Raw genomic sequence first — 19,307 nt, forward strand, 5'->3', positions numbered from 1 at the left:
AAAGTTTCATATGATTTAATGATATGAACCTATTATCATTACAGCACTCTTTATAAGCATTTGCAAGACTTGTTCTTCAGGCAGCATCCATCTGCCAGGTCTTTGCACAAAAGCACATCGGCTCTTCTGTAACACACACACAGAAATACAAATGTGCATACTGTCACTCATTGAGGTCCAGTGGCGAGTTCTCTGGTTTCATCTCTCAGAAAGGTGAGAAAAGAGTCAAGTGCAGACACTCCTGTGCATGGCGTTACAGTTAAATGTGTCACACAAACTGTTGGACGAGGTCTGGGTCAGGGCCGCTGCACACCCGTTCAGGTGAGGAACGCTGTCACCCTGTGGCTCGGGGCGGGATCAAATAATCTTCACTATGGGGAAGTACTTATGAGCTGAGAAGTCAAACTCTGGGAGCACCTGAGGATAAAGAAATGTATAGCTGCATTAAGAGAAGCACAATGCAACCAATATGTACACAGTTAGTACTTTTTAAAAAATCAACTACTCCTATTTAAATTATCAAATGCATTTGTTTGATTCTTTTGGTTTGTAGCTTAAAAGATCTACGTTGTATTAACTGTAAATGCAGACACAAACACAAACAATAATACAAGTAATGTGAGTAATGTGTTACCTTGGTTTCCTTCTTATGACCTCCAGCCAGTAGTTTCATAACTACAATATTAGGTTTGGCCACCTTCAGTATACGGTTCACCTGTTATCAAAGAGTAATGAGTGGTTATAGAACAAGACAAGAAAAAGTGCAGATAAGATATCATTGTATAAAATTGAAAACCACCCCAAGATAATTACATACACCATTGCTTTTATGCATCGCAGCCACATTATAGAGCAGTGTGTTCAATCCAAGGGACAGTCACTGGAGCTAATGATGCTAACGTGTCGATATTCGGACACAGGCAGCTGGAGCAGATCAGTATCTTTAAGGCCTCACCGTCACTACTTTGAATCTATAAACTGGCCTTCTGCACTGTGTGTGTGCTGCTGGTGCCTTTTGGAGCATCTGTGATGAATTATGTGACTAAAATTATGGCTTACTGGGTGATAAAATCCATCTAGGAAGCTTTTGTGTTTCAGTTTTGTTGATTGACAGAGCAGTATTTTATCAATTTACTCATTTGTTCATATGGGCATCTATCTAGCTAGTAATAGCTAAACGTAGGGCTTCATGCATGCATCCAAATAAGGTTTGGCTCGAATGCAAGATTAGTGCTACACATCTGGGCTCAGCACTCTCTTGTAAAAGAGAGTCTTAATCTCAAGAGTTTTACTTCCTAACTAAACAAATGCTAATGAACATAAACCGCTGTATTTATTTCACAGTATTTTGACTTTCTGACCTCCGGATCGGGACTGGGCACATTTTCAAGGATGAGCTTCGCCTGCTGAAAGTGTTTGCTAGCTGCCAGATAGAGGTCTGCAGAGCCTGGTGGAGGATTGTATTTCTTCAGATCAGACATCTCCTGAAATAGGCAAGAAGAGGAGAAACATTTTAAAAAGAAAGTGGAATATTTTAAAAAAGAAAAGATGAATTAGGCCCATAAAAAGACACAGTACCTTGAACTGGATGTAGTGCACAGGTGGAGGGGTGACCACACTGTTGAAGGGGGCGAAGCGATGCTCATAGCGAACCTGCTCGCTGTCCAGTTCAAACTGAGGCTTACGCACCTTCCCATCCATATCCAGAGCTACCATCGTCTGAAGAGAAAGGCCGGGAAGGGGCATGTTACACTTTGTTGTGCCAAAAGTGGCCTAATAAAGGCCATTATTTTTATGCCTACCTTGTACATGCCAGCACACATGTTCTGGTATGCTTGACTCATGGTAATCTCCTTGCTGAGAGGGCGAACTGAAGAAAATCAGAAACAATAACTTCAGTGCTCTTTGAAGAAATATCGACAGGATGATGCCACTTCTACAATGAAGTGGTCATTTCTGATCAGACTTCAGTTTGTATGTTGTGGTTATCCGCTTCACATAAAAGCAACACAACAAAATGTACCTTTCTTCTTCTTCTTGGTCTTTTTGCTGCTGCGCCCTTTCAGCTGCTCCTCTAGAATCCGCTCTTCTGCCATCTGAGAGGAGTCAGCTCTGCTTAGAGTGGACATCAGCCATGCATAAAGGAACTCTGACAGGTACCTACAACCAAAACAAACACATGCTCATTTACAGCAAACCTGCACCCAGGTTATGTGGGAGAGAGAGTTCAGCTTCTACCAGTAATTCACAGAGGCATGCAATCTTACCAGTAAATGTAATAGTATTCATGCATGCTGTAAAGCTCCAGCTCAAAGCCACTCAGCAGGTACTGAATCATGATCCTCAGGTTATGATAGAGGATCCAGGTCCCAAGACAGGCTAGATGCTGTCGTTGAGGCTCCAGTTTCATCAGTAAGCTATGCAGAGCTGCATCCACCTTCTCAGCCTGTACAGCACAAAGAAAGAGTTCTGAGGTTGCTTGATGAATTTAGAGAAACTGCCTGTAGCACGAACTGCAAAGACAGCTAATTTGGATGAACGTAGCTGCAGCTCACTTCATCTTGCAGTGTGGCAAACTCTTCAAGAATGTGTCCCAGCTTGTCTCTCTGTCGAGCACGGTTGTGTCCGTGGATCTGGATGAGGCTGCAGAAAGGCTATGGGGAAAACACTCAGTTCAGTTCATATTACGCCAGTTCAGTCAAAAACAGTCAGCTCAAAGCCCTTCATATTGTAAAGACTCGATAATATTAGAAAGAAACCCTAACAATCAGACGACTCGTTATGAGCAACCACTTGGCAACAGTGGGAAGGAAAAACTCCCTTTTAACAGGAAGAAACCTCCAGCAGAACCATGCTCAGGGAGAGGGCAGCTATCTCCTGCAGCAGGTTGGGGGTGAGTGGCAAGAGAAAATGAATACATGCAACAGTCATAAACATAATCCATTATAGGGATGAACGTTTGTGATGTTTATATTTTATTACACATAAGTCTATGTCTACTTTCATACGATTTACCTCTAAGTCAGCTACTGGGAGTCAAATATAATAAACGATGACTTAGATATAGAGACTTTGAGCCACAGCAATAACATACCCTGGAGCAGTGTGTAACAAAAGAGTCAATGTAGTCCTTCGCTTGGTGATTGTTGAAGAGACAACACCTGGACAGACAGAGGCACATCAACACATGTGACAAGGTCAATCTGAGCCAAACAAAGGGACATTTGTTCTGTAGCTTAGCTTCTGAATTGTCTATTTGAGGTTTACAACCAGAACTCACACACTGCAGTGCGTTCAGAGTAAGTGTATCCAGTAGCTTAACTGCAGGCCAAGGGGTTTTAAAATGATCACTGTTGATATCTAATCACTTGTTATCATTTATTATACAATATCAGTGTGTTCAATGTTTCCACTGATGATCAGATGTTAAATACGTGGTTACGATATTTGACTAGTTTATAAAGGATATTGTTATTAAGTGTTTTAAATCCGATCATATCTCATTTCTCACTGTGTTTCATTTCAGCCTACAGTAATATCATTATTGTGTCATATATATCCTGATATTTTTCTGTTGCACCAACTATCCTCTGACAGTAGAAAGGTTAAAGTAATCAATACAGGTAAAAGCATATTGTAAACCTCAAATCACAGCTAAGCTAGTGACAAAACAACAGACCGACTAATCTCATTTAGTATTTAAAATAAACACAACTTACTTGTATGAGAGGACTGGTGGGCTGACAAAGTACCTCAGAGCATCTTTAATCATGTCTTGCATCAGGTGGGTGCCAAACACTTTTTTATTATCTATCAGGAATGTAGTCTGGATTGATGGGAAAAAAAATGAAATGTAGTTTCATTTTACTTTTTTATTAAATACTCCATAGTATCTATGGAGTATTTATATCTATCCAAGTATTTTTCATATTTGCATAGGTCGTATCTACACGGATCACCAAAATAAAACCACAGGTACATTTGAAAGATTTAGGAAAGCAAGTACTCATCTACCTGAAGAAGAGATCTGGAGAGCACACAGGGAGACTGCTCACTGAATTCACAGAAGAAGTCCTGGTAAAAACATCAGCAACAACAAAACACAATCCTTAAGTTATCATAGGAGAAACTTTATAATTAGAGCCCGAGCACGAAACGTGCGAAGGCTGTTTGTTATTATTATTTTGTCCAATGAATTGCCTTTTTGAAAGTCTTAACATAGTCATAAATTCATGAAATTTGGCAAACGGTGAAAAATAAGATATTTTATTGGTTTGGAACAGCTGTAGACATGAAACTTGGTACACACGTGTAACATACAAAGACGGACAAAAATGTCCAGGGGCCCATCACCCCAAACCCAACAGGAAGGGGTGATGTCGTGGCGACATGCCACATTTTGATCATTCGCCACGAAACTGCTGTAACTCAAAAACGGATTGAACAAACTCTACCAGACTTGACAGGCATGATGATAGTTTGGCTCTGAACAGATTGATATACCATTTGTCAGCGATAGTTTGAGCGCTGCCTAGTTGGAACAGGAAATGCGCAGTAGCTTATAATCATTATCAAATCTAGATTAAATTTTAATAGGTGGTTCCAGTGTGACATACTGTTAACTAGGATACTTCGTCGCCACCTAGTGGGCACAGGAGGTGTTGGGCATGGCTCGATGGTGCCAGAGTGCGCGGGCTCTCTCAGTGCTGCTTGCAGCTTTAATTTCAATTCATATTTCCAACTGGACACACAAATCCCCTTTGGGGTTGTCTCAGGGAGGGCATCTGGTGCATAACTGAAACAGCCTAGTTTTTTAGAAGAAACTTTCTAATGTCCTGAAAAGCTTGTTTATAATAAAACTTAATAAAAAACGAATGCATCAAGACAAACCTCAGGAAATGTATTTACCAGTATGCCATGTAGGTTGGTAGTGTTGATCACGTCACAAACAGTCTTAATGCGCTCTATAAGCTTGCTGAAATACGCCACCATGTCCTCCCTCTTAATGATTTTGGCGTAGCGAGGAAAGGTGGGTGGCAGCAATCTCTGGTTGACTAAAGGCTCAAATCCCATCATGATGGGGTGGTCTGCAGCAATCACAGGGAACAAAACTAATCACAACATAAATTAGAGACATGAACACAGGTCACATATGAAAAAAAAATGTAACTGAATCATCTTTAAGGACTTGCCAAACCAAAGTAAATGAAAAGAAGTTGATTTTTTCAGTTCTGTGTGAGGAAAACTGTTAGTGTAGACAAGTTACATCCAGTGTGGACTTTAGGTTGCCATTACGATGACTTAACTGGACAACTGGAGCCTCAGAATGATTATTTTATGCTCAAATTCTTTAATTACCCATTTTTGAACATATCTTTTGCAGCTGTAGCTGAGCTGTTGGCTTGCAAATTGCAAAAAAAGGCTTAACTTGTACTCCTCCACTTAACAGATTAAACGTGAATGTGCGTGCTACCTCCTTTAGTGGTGTCATTTTGTGACTGGATGCCATGCTGAATGCTGGAATGAATGGGGGATAACAGGTCAGCTGCCTGTGCCACGAGCTTCTGGGCCTCGCTCACTGAGCTGGTCTGATAAAGACACAAAACAAAACACTTACTAACAAGCCCCCTTATCAACAAAAGTATATATAGTTTGTAAATATCACAGTTATATATCTAAACATCAGGGTTTTTCTAACACATCAAAATTTCATCCTCAGAAGAAAATCATCAGGATTGTTAAAAAACAAACTTCCTCCATTAGTCTTTGTTTTGTTTTTAAGATATTTTGCTTCATCTACTCATATTTTTGTTCAGAAATAAAGGAAAAATGTTAGATAAGGTAACTCATTACCTCAGCTACATGTGTAGTCACAAGAAAAACTCTGTTTATATGTAATGCATACAGTAAACAGAATCAGTCTCTATCTGCTGCTGGGCTTTTGTCGATATGTGCATTACCTCTTTCTTGGTAAAGGCGATCAGTGCAGTCAGTAGAAGGCGTGTGAACTTTATTCTATTGAATAGTGCCAGACACTGTTGATGCTGAAAAAAACAAAGCATGGGAGAACATTGCAGAGCTATTAATACACCTGTTTTTTTTTTTAAAGACTGCTCAGAAAAGTCCATTTTTGGGTCTCCTTGTTTTTTCCCTTCCTTTCTTTATATAACTATATAACTGAAAGAGCTGGAAATTCCAGAGCTGAGTCTTTAAAAGGTCATGTGAGTCCCACACTCTTTATTGACAGAGAGATATAGCCGGTAGTGAGATATGACTCAAAAGGTATAAATTACAAAGAAACAGCTAAACAGAGATAATTTGTTCCTGGAGTTAAAGAAAATGCCTCTAGAAAAAAAACTGTTGCAAAAACTCAACAAAAATGCGTGAATGATTTCACTTACCTCCCGCTCAACCTCCGGGTTTCGCTGCTCACCTTGTCGACTGCGCGTACTCTGACGGAGCACAAAATAACCCAGAAACATCGCATGTCAGAAAAGCTTTTGCATTATCAGTGCTTCATTGAAATGGCAATGGCCTTTACTTAAAGCAACAAGAATAATTACCTTAACTTTCCTCTGTAATTCATCTTCTACATCTTTCAGCATACCTGAAGGGATTAATACGTCATGAGAGATGAATGATTACAGTGTCTGCCTGTAATTGCTTTAGCTGTCTACACTGTAGTTGGTGCTGCAGACTAAAGCCCAAACCCAATGTGTACACACTGCTTCAGAAACTTGGATGTGTGTTTATGCTAAAACCACGAGGGCCTACTGTCAAAGTATCAAGTGTTCTTTGGCAGAGATTTTTAAACCTTGTTGCACGTCTACATTTCTGCAGATGCTGCCTGAGGGCATTACCCACAAAAAGTCCCAAACACACAATCCTAGGCCTCAAACTGACTTACTCAACGTGTGATCCTGTGCACTCGAATGGTATCATTTAGGTTGTTAAGAGTTTCATTTTTAAGCTTTAGGTTGGAGTTTGATATTGAGCCTTACTCAGTTATGACTGGAAGTCTTCATACCTGTCACCCGCAGATCTGTGACATTATTAGCCATCTTAAAGCCATAGGTCATGGCCTGGAAATCCTCCTGCATAAAGAAATATAAGATAAAAATCACCATTCAGACATATGACAGTTTTATAAATGGGCTACTATGAGAACAACTTTTCAAACAAATAGATTTAAACAACACACATTTGCAATCAAACTAAAGCTCTTTGGGTCCTGAAATGCTACACTGAGCTCCATCTTTCAGATATCTCAATTTTTACACACAACTTACTCACAGCTTTTTCTTTCCCACCTGGGTTTTTTTGTGTTGGTCCATGATTTTAACCTGCTATCTGTTCTGACTTTATGTCCACATTGAAACGTGCAGTACCACAGTAACCAAACATTTACTGACTGACAGCAGAAAACAGCTCACCTCTTCAAACACAGCAGCCTTGTTGACCTTTTCCCGGGAAATGTCACACACCTTCAGCAAGCCCAGGGCAAAAGCTTTGAGGGCTGGCTCCTCAATCAGGTCAGGGTTGTGAACATAGAGGCAGGTAAACACAGTCTGAGCCAGTGAGTGGCCCTCCAACCATGTTATCTATATATACACACATATTAGAAAACACAAACATGCATACATAAATATGTCTTGATCAGTGAGTCCGCAGTTTGAGTCATCGCTGGCTCGACCTGTATCAGTAATCTCGCCAAAGCTTATTGTGTTTCTTAAATTTTACAATCTACTAAAGACAAAAATGGCATAAAAACATTAAAACAGCTACAAATACAGAATATAGATTAAGCTTTTCCAATCCAGTCACATTTCAGAAAATCTGCAGTACAAAGGAATTACAGGGAGCAGCACATTACTTGAACATAACTTTCAAAATTTTGCCTTATAATAAGCAAAAGCTAATTCACCAAACAGCAGAAACAGGTGTCGATGATCCCGATGAGTTCAGGAAGACTGAGGTCTTTGACCTTGATGGCACCCTCCTGGAACAAAGAAAGAGCAAAATAAGGTGGTTAAATGTGTTTTATATACACAAACAAATGAAACTAAGCTCTGAAAAATTACATCTAGGATTACATTACATCTCTGTCTGTATACTGTTTTCATTCCATGAAAAAGAGATCAGTACCTTAATAGCTTGCTCAAAGTTGAGCACTTTCCTGTTGACCTGGTTTCCGATCATTCCCGCATCCATCTTAGGATCCATCATCTCTATAGCTGACATGGCTTCAAACAAGCCAAACCTGCAGCAGAAGTAAAACATTTTTGACCTCTGTAACATTTTTCTGTGTTCACTACATAAAAACATAAAAGCACTGACAATATTTATGGACCGATCCAAAAATGAATGCAAATATCAACCCAATTAAATTCAAAGTCACTTGTGGCAAAAACATTAGAAGCTTTCATTATAATTACTCCGCACAGTCAATGTTTTGAACTATGACTTTGGGACATTAAAACTATTTTAATTGAGGATCTGTGCAGCAGTAAGATGAAAAGGTCGTTTCTAATTTGAGGGACTCAAAAAAGCACTTTGGTGTACTCACAGCTTGTCATGAAGCAACTCTCCAAGGTTCAAATCTGCATGAATAAAGGATGACAACAAGGAAGGAGGAACACGTCAGTCCCTTTTTTTTTAACTGCACACACACACACACACACACACACACACACACACACACACACACACACACACACACACACACACACACACACACACACACACACAGTCCTTACCTTTGCAGGCGCTTTTGAATTCATGTGTAATATCAACCCAGTTGGCGTTGTTCTTCATCTTTTCTGGGATACCCAGCCCCCAGCCAGTGTCATCATCATCAACTGCTGATTTCATCACCATGGTGACAGCTTAAGGCACATAGATAAACATTACATTAAATTAACCATTACATGCCAATGTAAAGCATTTTGCTAAGTCATCCATCCAACTGCCTAGCCAACTTAAAAGTTCAGGGAGGCAGTGAGGGGGCCAGCAGCCTCTGTGTTTCTGTGTCTCTGTGTTGGCATCACAGCGCTAACACAGAGATGCAAACAACCATGAACTCTACTTGCACAACTACACTTAATGCCAATTTAGAATCAGCAATTAACATACGGTTTGTGGGAGGACACCAGAGCACCCACAGGAACCCCACAAAGACACATGGAGGATATGAAAAAACAAACAAACAAACACACACACATAAAGCTCCAAATCTGCAATGTCTCCACACTTTCCTTTACTGAAAAGAAAGATTTATTTTCCTATATAAAAACATTTTTTCTCATTTTTGTATTTATTTATTATTTTAATAAGAGATATAGCCATGCTTGTACCTGATGAATTCTAGCTCAAAGTTAGTACTAGGTCCTTGTTATAATTAGCTCAGCTAATGGCATAAGAGTTACACTTGATTAAGAGGTTTCTTATCTTATTAGGTTTTCCTTGCTGAAGTGAAATCATATTTTCCTCAGGTCATAGGCTAACAAAATTCTAATTCTTGAGACAATGTAACTTCAATATCCCTAGGATTAGTGGGGTTAGGTTAGCTGGTGTTTGGTGTTTAGTGTGATTGTGAGTGTGAATGGCTGTCCATCTCTCTGTGATAACCCTGCAACAGACTGGTGAGCTGTCCAGGGTGTACTCTGCCTCTTACCCTATGGTAGCTGGGATGGGTTCCAGCCCCCCACAACCATGATAAGGAGGGGAAGCAAACGGATGGATGGATCGTCAGGACGTATTTCCACTAGCTACATGAGCAAAATCATCCACGTAAAGGATTCAGGTTCATGAGACACAGCCTAGGGCATGTCATTAATATAGATGGAAAAAAGTAATGAACCTAAAATAGATCGTGTTATACCATAAATAACATTTCCAAGGGGTGACCTTTAAGAATCATTATTTAATTCTACATAATATTTTCTTTCCAATAAAAGTCTTGAACCACCTCAGATATTTACATAGATTTCCTGTGTGGATTAGAGAAAATCCGAAGTAAATTAAAAATTGTTTTAAAGTCATTAAATATGTACACTGTACAATCATTCCACAGTGGAAAAAGAAGAGTTCAAAGAAGTCATCAAAAGCCCAAAATTACCATGACATTCATGCCCATAACGAATGTATGTAAACTTCTGACCAAAACTATATTGGCTCTATATTGCTTGTAGAGTAGAATAATCTACAGTTTCAAAAGACTTCTGAAGATAGTGTATATTATACTGTATATTAAATATAATTTTATTACTGAGCTATGAAAGGTTAGTATGAGTAAAGTACCTTGGCCTAATAATAAAAAACATAAACATTTAAAACGTCATCATGCAGTGTAACAGTTGTAACACAGCTCAAAGTTAACGTACAGTAAGAAAGTGAATGTGATCCAACGTAATAATATAATTCATTGATCAGTCATAAAGCTTGTTTTTTGCTTCTCAGCATTAAAACCGCAATGCATTATTATTTTTCAACTGGAAATGTGTCAATTTATGTATGTTCTTAAAAGCTTTCACGCATTTTTGTTTACATTAGATCTTGACTCACTGAAGTTTGACGAGGCTGATCTAAGCTAACAACAGAAGATTAACATGTGAGCTGACTTGAGAAGCTTGTTATGGCCTAAAATGGTGTAAACTGCACTCCAGAGTGCCCTGGAAAGTTTCAGCCGTCAACACTAATGAACTGATGTGGGTCAGGGAGAGTTGAAACCATTTTTAAATGATTGGTTCATTCACCTGTAACATATATAACGTTTAGAGGACATATAAGAGGCAACACTGGTAATCACTTGTATAGATGCCTGAATAAAAAGCCTATCAGAAATCGATATTACCCGATTAAATGATCAATGAGATAAGTAGTAGTAACTGTTTGTCTCCTAACATATACCTTTTTGAAACTAATAACATGGATGTCAAAAGGTCACCTAAGTTTACACAGTCCTCAAAAGCGTACTAAAACTCTTAGGCAAGATACATAATTTTAAAAGACACGAGATGGTGTGAGGTAGCTATCACCAATCGTCACATTAGCTAGCTTTACCGTGTGCAAACAAGCTAATGTTGCCGACACTGGGTGTTCTCTGTGAACAAAAGCTGCTTATGGATGTTTTAACAGGTTAATCCATTCCACTCAGGCATATAAAACACGAAGACTGTTACTTAGAAATTATACTTTCGCTGTAAATCAGCACGTACCTTACTATATTGTATTAACCATGTAGCTAATCAAAGATCCCCCCGAAGACTGTAAAAATTGGCGCACATGAATGACGTCGTCATCAGCAGCAGCGATTGGAAATGTAGTCCTGTGAACGCCAAGCCTAACGGAACGCTTATGGCTTAAAACCAGACCAGTGATGATATAAAACGATTTTTGAGTTTTAAGGATTCAGTGAGCTAATTTACGATGTTCATATCGTAGCATTAAATGCCGCTTACACCACGCGCAAAGACGTAACCACTCTCGCGGTGCTCACTAACTGCCCCCTCTAGTTGTGTCTGTTCTCATCTCATCATCATCAGGGCGTTTCAACGCTCAGGAGCACAGTAGCTGTCGCCTCTTATCTCGCAACTACTCCTCCACCCTAAACGGGACAGCTCCTTTTTCATACAGGTTTGTACAGCTTCTCTTTTGTGTTGCTATTCTAAAGAACCACTGCTTCAGCTAACATCTACTGTGTGCTGTTTTTGTTAGCATATTCTTCAGTTAGCTAGCCTGCTGGCGCAGACAGCCAGTCTTAATGAGTGACTAGCCCAGCAGGTGCAGCTGCCACCAGCTTCAGCTAGGTTGTCTGACTTAGCATCTTGTAAACATGTACCGTACAGAGGCTTGCCTAGCTGTTTGCCTTTTCACCAATAACCCGCTAACATGACAACCCCCATGAGCTGGTGCAATGAGAGCAATGACCCTGGTTTCTTAAAGGATTTTGGATCGGGGATTGTGAAGTAGCTCTATAGGGTTATTTCGACTTGTTTACAGCAGTCTTGTGTAAGCTGACCTCTATAACATGTCAGGTTTCATAACTGCTTGAGCAAATTTTAAACGTGTACATGGTCTGACCTCCAGTTTCATCTTTGCTCTTCTTTAGCCCGTTTGTAACAAAGGCGTGACCATAGATTGTGCTGTCACTCTTAGATAAGGCTCTATCCTTTTGGTAAAACGGGTGATGGGCATGTAAGCTTTGCAAAAGTCTCGTTAAGGAGTAAAGGTGTTTTTTACTTATTTACCTTCAATTCTAAAGTAATGAAGTGTTTTAGTGTGGACATTTCTAGCACATTATAACGTTATTACAAAACTCCCTTGTGTTTAAAAACAATGGAGTAAATGGCATTAGGCACCAGTGATGACCACGCTCTAACACATGTTTGTGACCCATCTTATCTCAGCCCATAAATGCTTCTGTTTTGAAAGTGCAGCACACTAACTCGTCCAGTCTTCTTGGATTCACCTGCTCATCCGTTTCGGTTAATGATACCGCACTAAGTTGACTTGTTTAACGTGCTTTCAAACCTTGTGCTCACATTACCTTGACTGCGACTGTTTTGTGTGGATATCTGAGATGAGTTGAACAGCTCCTTTTGTTTTGTGTGAAATCAGTTGAGAGGTAATGTGTCCCCCAGGTGGTCCCAGCATGCACTGCGGGGCAGATACACAGAGGACAGGTTTTTAGTCTGCTGCGGAGCAGCTACATATTTGCAGACTAATGGCTTCTCTGCTCAGTGTGTCCCCTAAGTTGACAGCTTCTTGTCTGTGGGGTGACTTCACGAGGCATGCGTACACTGTAGCCAGGGACACTTAACTTTTCTGTGAAATGGTTTGGCATAGTAGCAAGCCTGGCTGCAACAGAGGGAGTCCAGTGGGGTAAAGGTTGACATGCTTGTTTCTAAAATGGTGTTGAAAACCTCTTCCTCTTCATATCTAATCTACATGTTCTTTCACTTGCAGATGACTTGAAATGTTGATGTAGTAAAAATGAACAAGCCCAAAATGGCCACAGAGAAGGGGTGAGTTGATTTGCATTCAGAAAGCAAATAAAAATGTCATTACAGATGTGAACAAAAACAGGCATGGGGTTTGTGATGTTTGTGCATGTGTTTCTGATTGAAAGCTGCTCTGTCACTGCCATCTGTTCACACTCACACTCTCGTGCCCTCTCTCTCTGTCTCAGTGAGCCTTTAGTGTTATGATGCACTTCCACTTTTGTTCTGTTTTACCTTGTTAAGACTGTTCGCAGAAGGGTTTGACCCTGCTTTTCTTCTTGTGCAACAGAGCTGAGACTGGTAGATAATTAGCAGACCTTGCTTGAAACAGCCATTTGATATGTCAAGACTGAAAATAACAGCTGTCCTTAATGCTGAGGCAATATACTTTGAAAAACCTTCGGTGTATTTTGGCTTTCCAAAGTCTTTTTTTGTGTGTGTGTCTGTGTTCGTTATAGTGATTAATGTAGTATGTTAATTTAGGCTTTCTATTTTTTGTTCTGTGTTTTCCTTTTTCTGTTTATACTCTATTCTTCTCTCACTCCTGACATTTTTTGCTATTCTGTATTTAGCATACACTTTCTCTGTCTCTCTCCTTTCTTGTCTCTCTGTCTTTATAAGGACATATAAGACATTTTTGCTCCCCTGGGTAGAATCAGGGTCTTGATTCTCTGTCCAGTATTTGCCGTTGCTGTACCAACAACGGACCTCTAACCTCGAGTTTCCAGCTGAGTGCTACTGCGCTAAGATTATAAGAGGAGGACGGATCAGTGCTCCAGAAATGAAGTGAAACACAAAGAGACAGCTTTGTTGAAAAGCTTTAATAAATGAATTTTAGAGTCATATAGTCATAGACTGCCAGTTTGTAATCACCGGCACTGCTAAAAGTAACATGGAAAAGGCTGTTTTTATTGGATGCTTTCTAAAAGTGGGCAAAGACACACTTGACTCAGTGTGAGTATATGAGGTCACTGCACATATTAGATCATGCTTTACATTTGTTTTCCGGTGCCAACTGCACATTGTGATTAATAACATTAGCCTTTTCCCATAATTGAGTTGATCATCCTGTGTGTGTGTTTTTTGTTGTTTTGTTGTTGTTGTTTGTTGATTTTTTTTTTAAACATACGACTGAATTATCCTGTTGGATGCATTGTTCTAAAAGTAAAAACAGATTTTATTTGTTACAAGGGTTCCCAGTAACTCCAGGATAGTGATGCTCCTGGGCCAACTGGAAAGGATGAATGGTGAGGCCATGGTCAGGGATGTTGAAACAGCAAGACAGGTCACTACAAAGATCCTTCATCTCATACAGACACAGGGTAAGAATGTGTGTAAACATGCACAGTGATACATGTAATCTCCTGAACTCCGGTATAGTTTTGTTATCTTGAGCCAAGTGCGATCTCAGTGAGCAGTCCTGGCCTTGAATTGCATTGCTGGCAGTGGAAACAGCTGCAAAATATTCAGGCACTGTAACAAGTTATAAAACAGCATTTCCTTGCAATTTGCAAAGTGATTCGTTTGGATTGTGTAAGCAAGTATTCGACGTTATTGATCAGAGGTTTTTGATCACCTCCATATTTTTGCTACAAATGTTCCCTTGGACTCGCGATAAGATGCTTAGAATTAGGAGGTCAAAGGTTCCTGTGGAATCACTTTTTTTTAAAACTCCCAGTAATTATCTGGAAGATCCTCAGTATATCTGTTGGACATGTATGAACGTGTACAGACAAGTACATGTCTGTAAACTGCATCTTTAGTTGTTGGAATAGTGACGCAACCACAAAGTAGTATATTTAGTTCCAGGATGCAAGTCTTGCTAATGGGCAGTTGTTTGTGCAACTGTTTTAAAGCTCGTGTTTAAAATGAATGAGGATACAACCCTAACCTTTATTTTAATGGTCATGTATGTATAGACGCACCAGTCATAACTGATACAATCATTTCTTTCAATTCTAGAAAAAGTTTGGCCTCAAATATGAAGTTTAAACAGCATTTAAGATGTATTTGAATGTATTTATAATGTGCATGCACCCACATTTATAAGACTAACAGCTTAATTGAAGGTGCTAACACAATAAGTGTCTCTGGCTGATCCCACAAAATGAGCCCAATGCCAAAGCACAATATGACTACAGTTAGCTGAGAAATCTTTATTACAATAACCATGGATGGGAATGATAATGAGTAGATATGCCTAATGTGTCAGAGGGCACAGTTTTAGAGTGTGTTCAAACACATCTGGTCTTTGTACAGATGGAGGGTTTGCAGCAAAATGATTAAGTTATCAGCAGAAGCTGTTGGAACTGTTTGGATTTAATCTTAAGACTTAATTGGTTTCTGTTGGTTCTTGCTGTAAATCAATCAGTTTCTGAACATTTAATTTCTATTAAATGTACATCATTTTTAAGTTTGTACCATTCGAAGTCTTTCAGTGGAACTATAATGACCAAGTGGAAGAGTTGGTTGTTATTGTTTTAAGACTTAAAGGCAAAGATCTGTGTGAAAGCTTTAAAGAACTCTTATTTGTATTTCAGTCAAATGCAGCAGAATCAGAGTTATTGTCCATTTATTAAGTACATTTCTTCCTCTCAAACCCATCTGTACATTTCACAAATGCCTTGATGCCTAGCTTCAGGTTGTGGGGAAAATTCCCAAATTCGTAGAAAACTTAAAGTGTGGTTGTTGTGTAAATTGAGATGCAGTAGTTCGTTGACAGTCAAGATGTGACCCCCATTCTCTGATTACTCCTTGAAAGGAAAATGGAGACGAAGATCTCATAACAGAAGAAGGTGGCACACCAGGTGTCGGACACACTGATACATGAGTGCGTCTCTGTTAGCAAGGAGCTAATTACAAAAACGAAAAACAAACAGCATTGTTCTGCTGCTGTAACAATTAAAAATTAAAGGACTTGCTTAATTAACAAACTCACAGAGGCTTTTGATCCTGTGTTTACAACATTTAGTATTTGAAACTCGTACCTCTAACCTTTACAAAGGTAAAGTTATAAACCTTTAAAAAAAACCCACAATCTTCAAATAATGCTATCTTGCAAAAAAATCAATTTTTGCAAGATTTTTGTTTGTTTTTACTTATAATAACATAATAATAACAATATTAGTAGTAGCATAATTATATAATACTACTACTACTAATAATAATTATAATAAACTAATGTTGTCCTGTAGCACAGTTTTAAGTTACTGGTTTTCAGTGCTTGTCAGTCCCCTCCTCCTTTGAGAAATTCTGCTGAATCATGACATGATGTGATTTCCAGCTACTTCTCCTCTCTTACTTTTCTTAAATTTCACCTTTCGTCTTTCCGTAACTTGTTGCTTCCTCCTTCAAAGCAAAGTCCTAGCTAATCTATCATGAATGATGGGCACAGTGGAAAGGCTTGTCTGTGACTCTATCAATCATGCAATATCAGCTGTTCCTCTCTCACCTGTTGCTTGGCTGTCCGTGACACCATGCCTGCAGTCTCAACTTGAAATGTGTATGAGTGTGACGTCGGTTTGAGGGAAGCGCCGAGGTCTGTAACCCTGCATGCAGTAACTATACACCCCAGGATGGACTTTGCTGTACTCTTGTCTCAAGTTCAGGGTCTCAGGAGCTTAAGAGGCAGTCAAGAAATACCATGAGAAAGTTGTCTTATGCTGATGTCTATAGGAGCTGTCTGTGGATTAGTTTCAGGTATCAAGGCAGAAGAGGGGCTGATTACCAGCTTCAGAGAGCCCTGACTGAGAGGGCAGAGTTAGAGGTACGGTTGAAAAGTAGGAGGCTTGGACTGACTAATTGAGGAGTTAGTGAAAAGCCTTGATTTTCAATCTTTGACAACACATGATTTGAGGTGTCAAAGAGTTAAACTTTTTGAATCAGTTTTAGTACTTCTGTGCAAGCCTCAATGGGATCTTTTGGAAAATAGACACTGTTTCACGTAAAGCTTCTTAACTTTTTATCCTCAAATGGAGTACCGCTACACCAGGAGACACCATCAATCTGTGGTTTCCTTGGACACACCAGGTACAGTTCAGAACACCTTGAGTAAAATTTAATGTGTATGTATATATATATATATATATATATATATATATATATATATATATATATATATATATATATATATATATATATATATATATACACACACACACACACACGTATATTACTTTGAGTGGGTAGAGTGAGAGTTGCGGTATATTGCATTTCAGTTCATGTGTGATAATTTTTCACTGTCAGCTGTTACAGCCTAAAAATTACAGTTGAAATGAATGGTGATTGTTCAGTCTCGAAGTTCAGTTTATTTTATAGGATTCTTATATAAACAAACTAATCATCATTATTCAAACAATACAGTTGCCCTTGTGTGGCCCTTCATTACTCTTTAGTGGGGTTGGTGTTGAAGTGCTTTAAAAGGTCTGGCATAGCAGAAACAAGAGGTTACTGCTTTACTTCCCAGAGCACTTGTATATGTGAATTGGTCCTCAGATATGCAAAGTATTTGGCATGTATGTATCACATTTTGAGATACAATTTCAAGACATTTATTTCTATATTTGTAATCATCTACAATTTCTGCTGTTAGTTTACAGAGAGCATTTTGCAAAGGCGAATACTTGTACTTGATTATCCCTTTGTATTCAGGACAGGACCAATACGGTCCTTTTTAGAGGTCAGGAATCTGTCAGCTCCTAAATAACAGGACAAACATAGGGTATGGATTTAAAGAGGTGGGAAGATGAAGAAAGAGTAGGGGTTGTTGCAAGACCTTGTCACCCTTTTCAGCTGTTCTTGAGCAGGTCAGTATATAAACAAAGACTGGTTGAGGACATGGTTGTAAAATGTGCCTTAAAGATGCAGTTTGTACTCACTGAGAGTTGCAGGAGTTTTCTAACTGTGAGTAAACTAGATGTTTTAACATACTCCAGTACAAATTACATTGTGATTTCCAAAAAAATCAAAAATTGCAGTGCAAATCTGTTAGCCTTCACTTTTGTGTTCATGTTGACTTTGCTGTGCATTACAGAGAAGAGTGGAAAAGAGGTCATGTCCAAAGGCTCCAGCGGCATGGAAGTCATCCTGGCTTCACTGGAGGTCAGTTCACAAACAACACTTGAGTTCTTATGCATTTCAATTGTTACTGACTTGTTGAAGAGAGCTTTTTGTCAATCTAAGTGAACAATAATGTTTAAGAAATTTATTATAAAATAATTTAAAAATACATTACTGTCATACAGTCATGTATATAATATAGTTCTAAGGATTTACATATCAGAACACATCATTAAAAAAGTTGCTTTGTTATTTTGCAAAAACAAAAAATCATAATGCAGAAGCACTGTGTGAAAAACTAAGTAAATCCCATGATTCAGGAGCTTATAGAACCACCTTTAGCAGCAATAACTAAGTAATTGTTTTCTGTATGAATTTATCTGTCTCCCACGTTGTTGTGGAGGAATTTTGGTTCACTCTTCTTCACAACATTGGTTTGGGTCATTGAAGTTTGTTTGCATTCGTTTATGCATAGCTCTCTTTAGGGCCTGCCACAGCAGTTCAGTCAAATTGAGGTCTCAACTTTGGACCATTACAGCACTTTGACTCTTTTCTTTTTCAGCTATTCTGTTGTAGATTTGCTGTTATGCTTGGGATTAATGTCCTGTTGCATGATCCAGTTTGGGCCAGCTTTAGCTGTCAGAGAGATGGCCTTACATTTGACTCTAGAATCCTTCGTACTGGTACAGAGGAGTTCATGTTCCACGGAATGATTGCAAGGTGCTTCGGTCCTGTGGTTGCAAAACAAGTCCAAATCATCACCCCCTTCATCACCATGTTTAACAGCTGGTATGACCTGTTTGTGCTCATATGCTGTGTTTAGTTTTCACCAAACATGGTGCTGCACATTACTGCCAAACATCTCTGCTTACGTCTCATCTGTCCAAAGGACGTTGTTCCAAAAGTCTTGTGGATTGTTCAGATGTGACTTTGCTAACCTAAGAGTGTTACTGTGTCCTTTTTTTAAGAGAAGCGGTTTTTCTCCTGGAAACCCTTCCAAACACGTTGGACTTGTTCAGTCTGTTTTCTAGCTGAACTGTTATGAACTTTAACATTTAACGTGCTAACAGAGGCCTGCAGAGACAGTTCAGATCACATTCAGATCAACTCAGATCATTTGAGCATTAGATGGTCTGACCTTGAGGTGAATCTCCTTGGACGTCCACTCCTGGGAAAAATGGCAGCTGCTTTGAATGCTTTTCATTTGTGAAAAATCTTTCTCACTGACGAATGAAGGACTTTAAATGA

At 39.1% G+C, this 19,307-nt stretch overlaps 2 protein-coding genes across 5 annotated transcripts in view; one reads left to right on the top strand and one right to left on the bottom strand.

Annotated features, from left to right (window-relative positions):
- Positions 1-11,358, bottom strand: naa35 (N-alpha-acetyltransferase 35, NatC auxiliary subunit). The gene is made up of 23 exons (XM_026186213.2): positions 11,217-11,358; positions 8,757-8,885; positions 8,567-8,600; positions 8,146-8,260; positions 7,925-7,999; positions 7,434-7,601; positions 7,028-7,094; positions 6,564-6,607; positions 6,402-6,452; positions 5,961-6,044; positions 5,474-5,588; positions 4,909-5,087; positions 4,015-4,074; positions 3,720-3,826; positions 3,095-3,161; positions 2,556-2,654; positions 2,268-2,446; positions 2,024-2,160; positions 1,803-1,870; positions 1,579-1,719; positions 1,362-1,484; positions 635-715; positions 1-417 (listed from the first exon to the last, which is right to left on the bottom strand). Exons 2-23 carry the CDS (start codon positions 8,875-8,877, stop codon positions 358-360), a joined length of 2,175 nt encoding a protein of 724 aa, XP_026041998.1. The 5' UTR covers positions 8,878-8,885; positions 11,217-11,358; the 3' UTR covers positions 1-357.
- agtpbp1 (ATP/GTP binding carboxypeptidase 1) overlaps positions 11,275-19,307 on the top strand; it is a 26,333-nt gene continuing 18,300 nt past the window's right edge. For 2 of the 4 annotated variants that reach the window (XM_026186209.2, XM_026186211.2), the window contains exons 1-4: positions 11,275-11,634; positions 12,967-13,025; positions 14,193-14,323; positions 18,034-18,101. In XM_026186209.2, coding sequence (XP_026041994.1) covers positions 12,994-13,025; positions 14,193-14,323; positions 18,034-18,101 — 231 coding nt within the window. In that variant the 5' untranslated portion in view covers positions 11,275-11,634; positions 12,967-12,993. The remainder of the gene's footprint in view (positions 11,635-12,966; positions 13,026-14,192; positions 14,324-18,033; positions 18,102-19,307) is intronic. The other 2 variants (XM_026186206.2, XM_026186208.2) reach the window with 1 other exon arrangement.

This window comes from Astatotilapia calliptera, chromosome 12 (assembly GCF_964374335.1).
Source record: "Astatotilapia calliptera chromosome 12, fAstCal68.1, whole genome shotgun sequence".
NCBI lineage: Eukaryota > Metazoa > Chordata > Actinopteri > Cichliformes > Cichlidae > Astatotilapia > Astatotilapia calliptera.

Coding starts and splice junctions, on each gene's coding strand:
- naa35 (XM_026186213.2), bottom strand. CDS start 8,877: ATGGTGATGAAATCAGCAGTTGATGATGATGACACTGGCTGGGGGCTG. Junction 8,261..8,566: donor GAGTTGCTTCATGACAAGCT/GTGAGTACACCA, acceptor CTTCTGCTGCAG/GTTTGGCTTGTTTGAAGCCA. Junction 1,485..1,578: donor TGCACTACATCCAGTTCAAG/GTACTGTGTCTT, acceptor TGCCTATTTCAG/GAGATGTCTGATCTGAAGAA.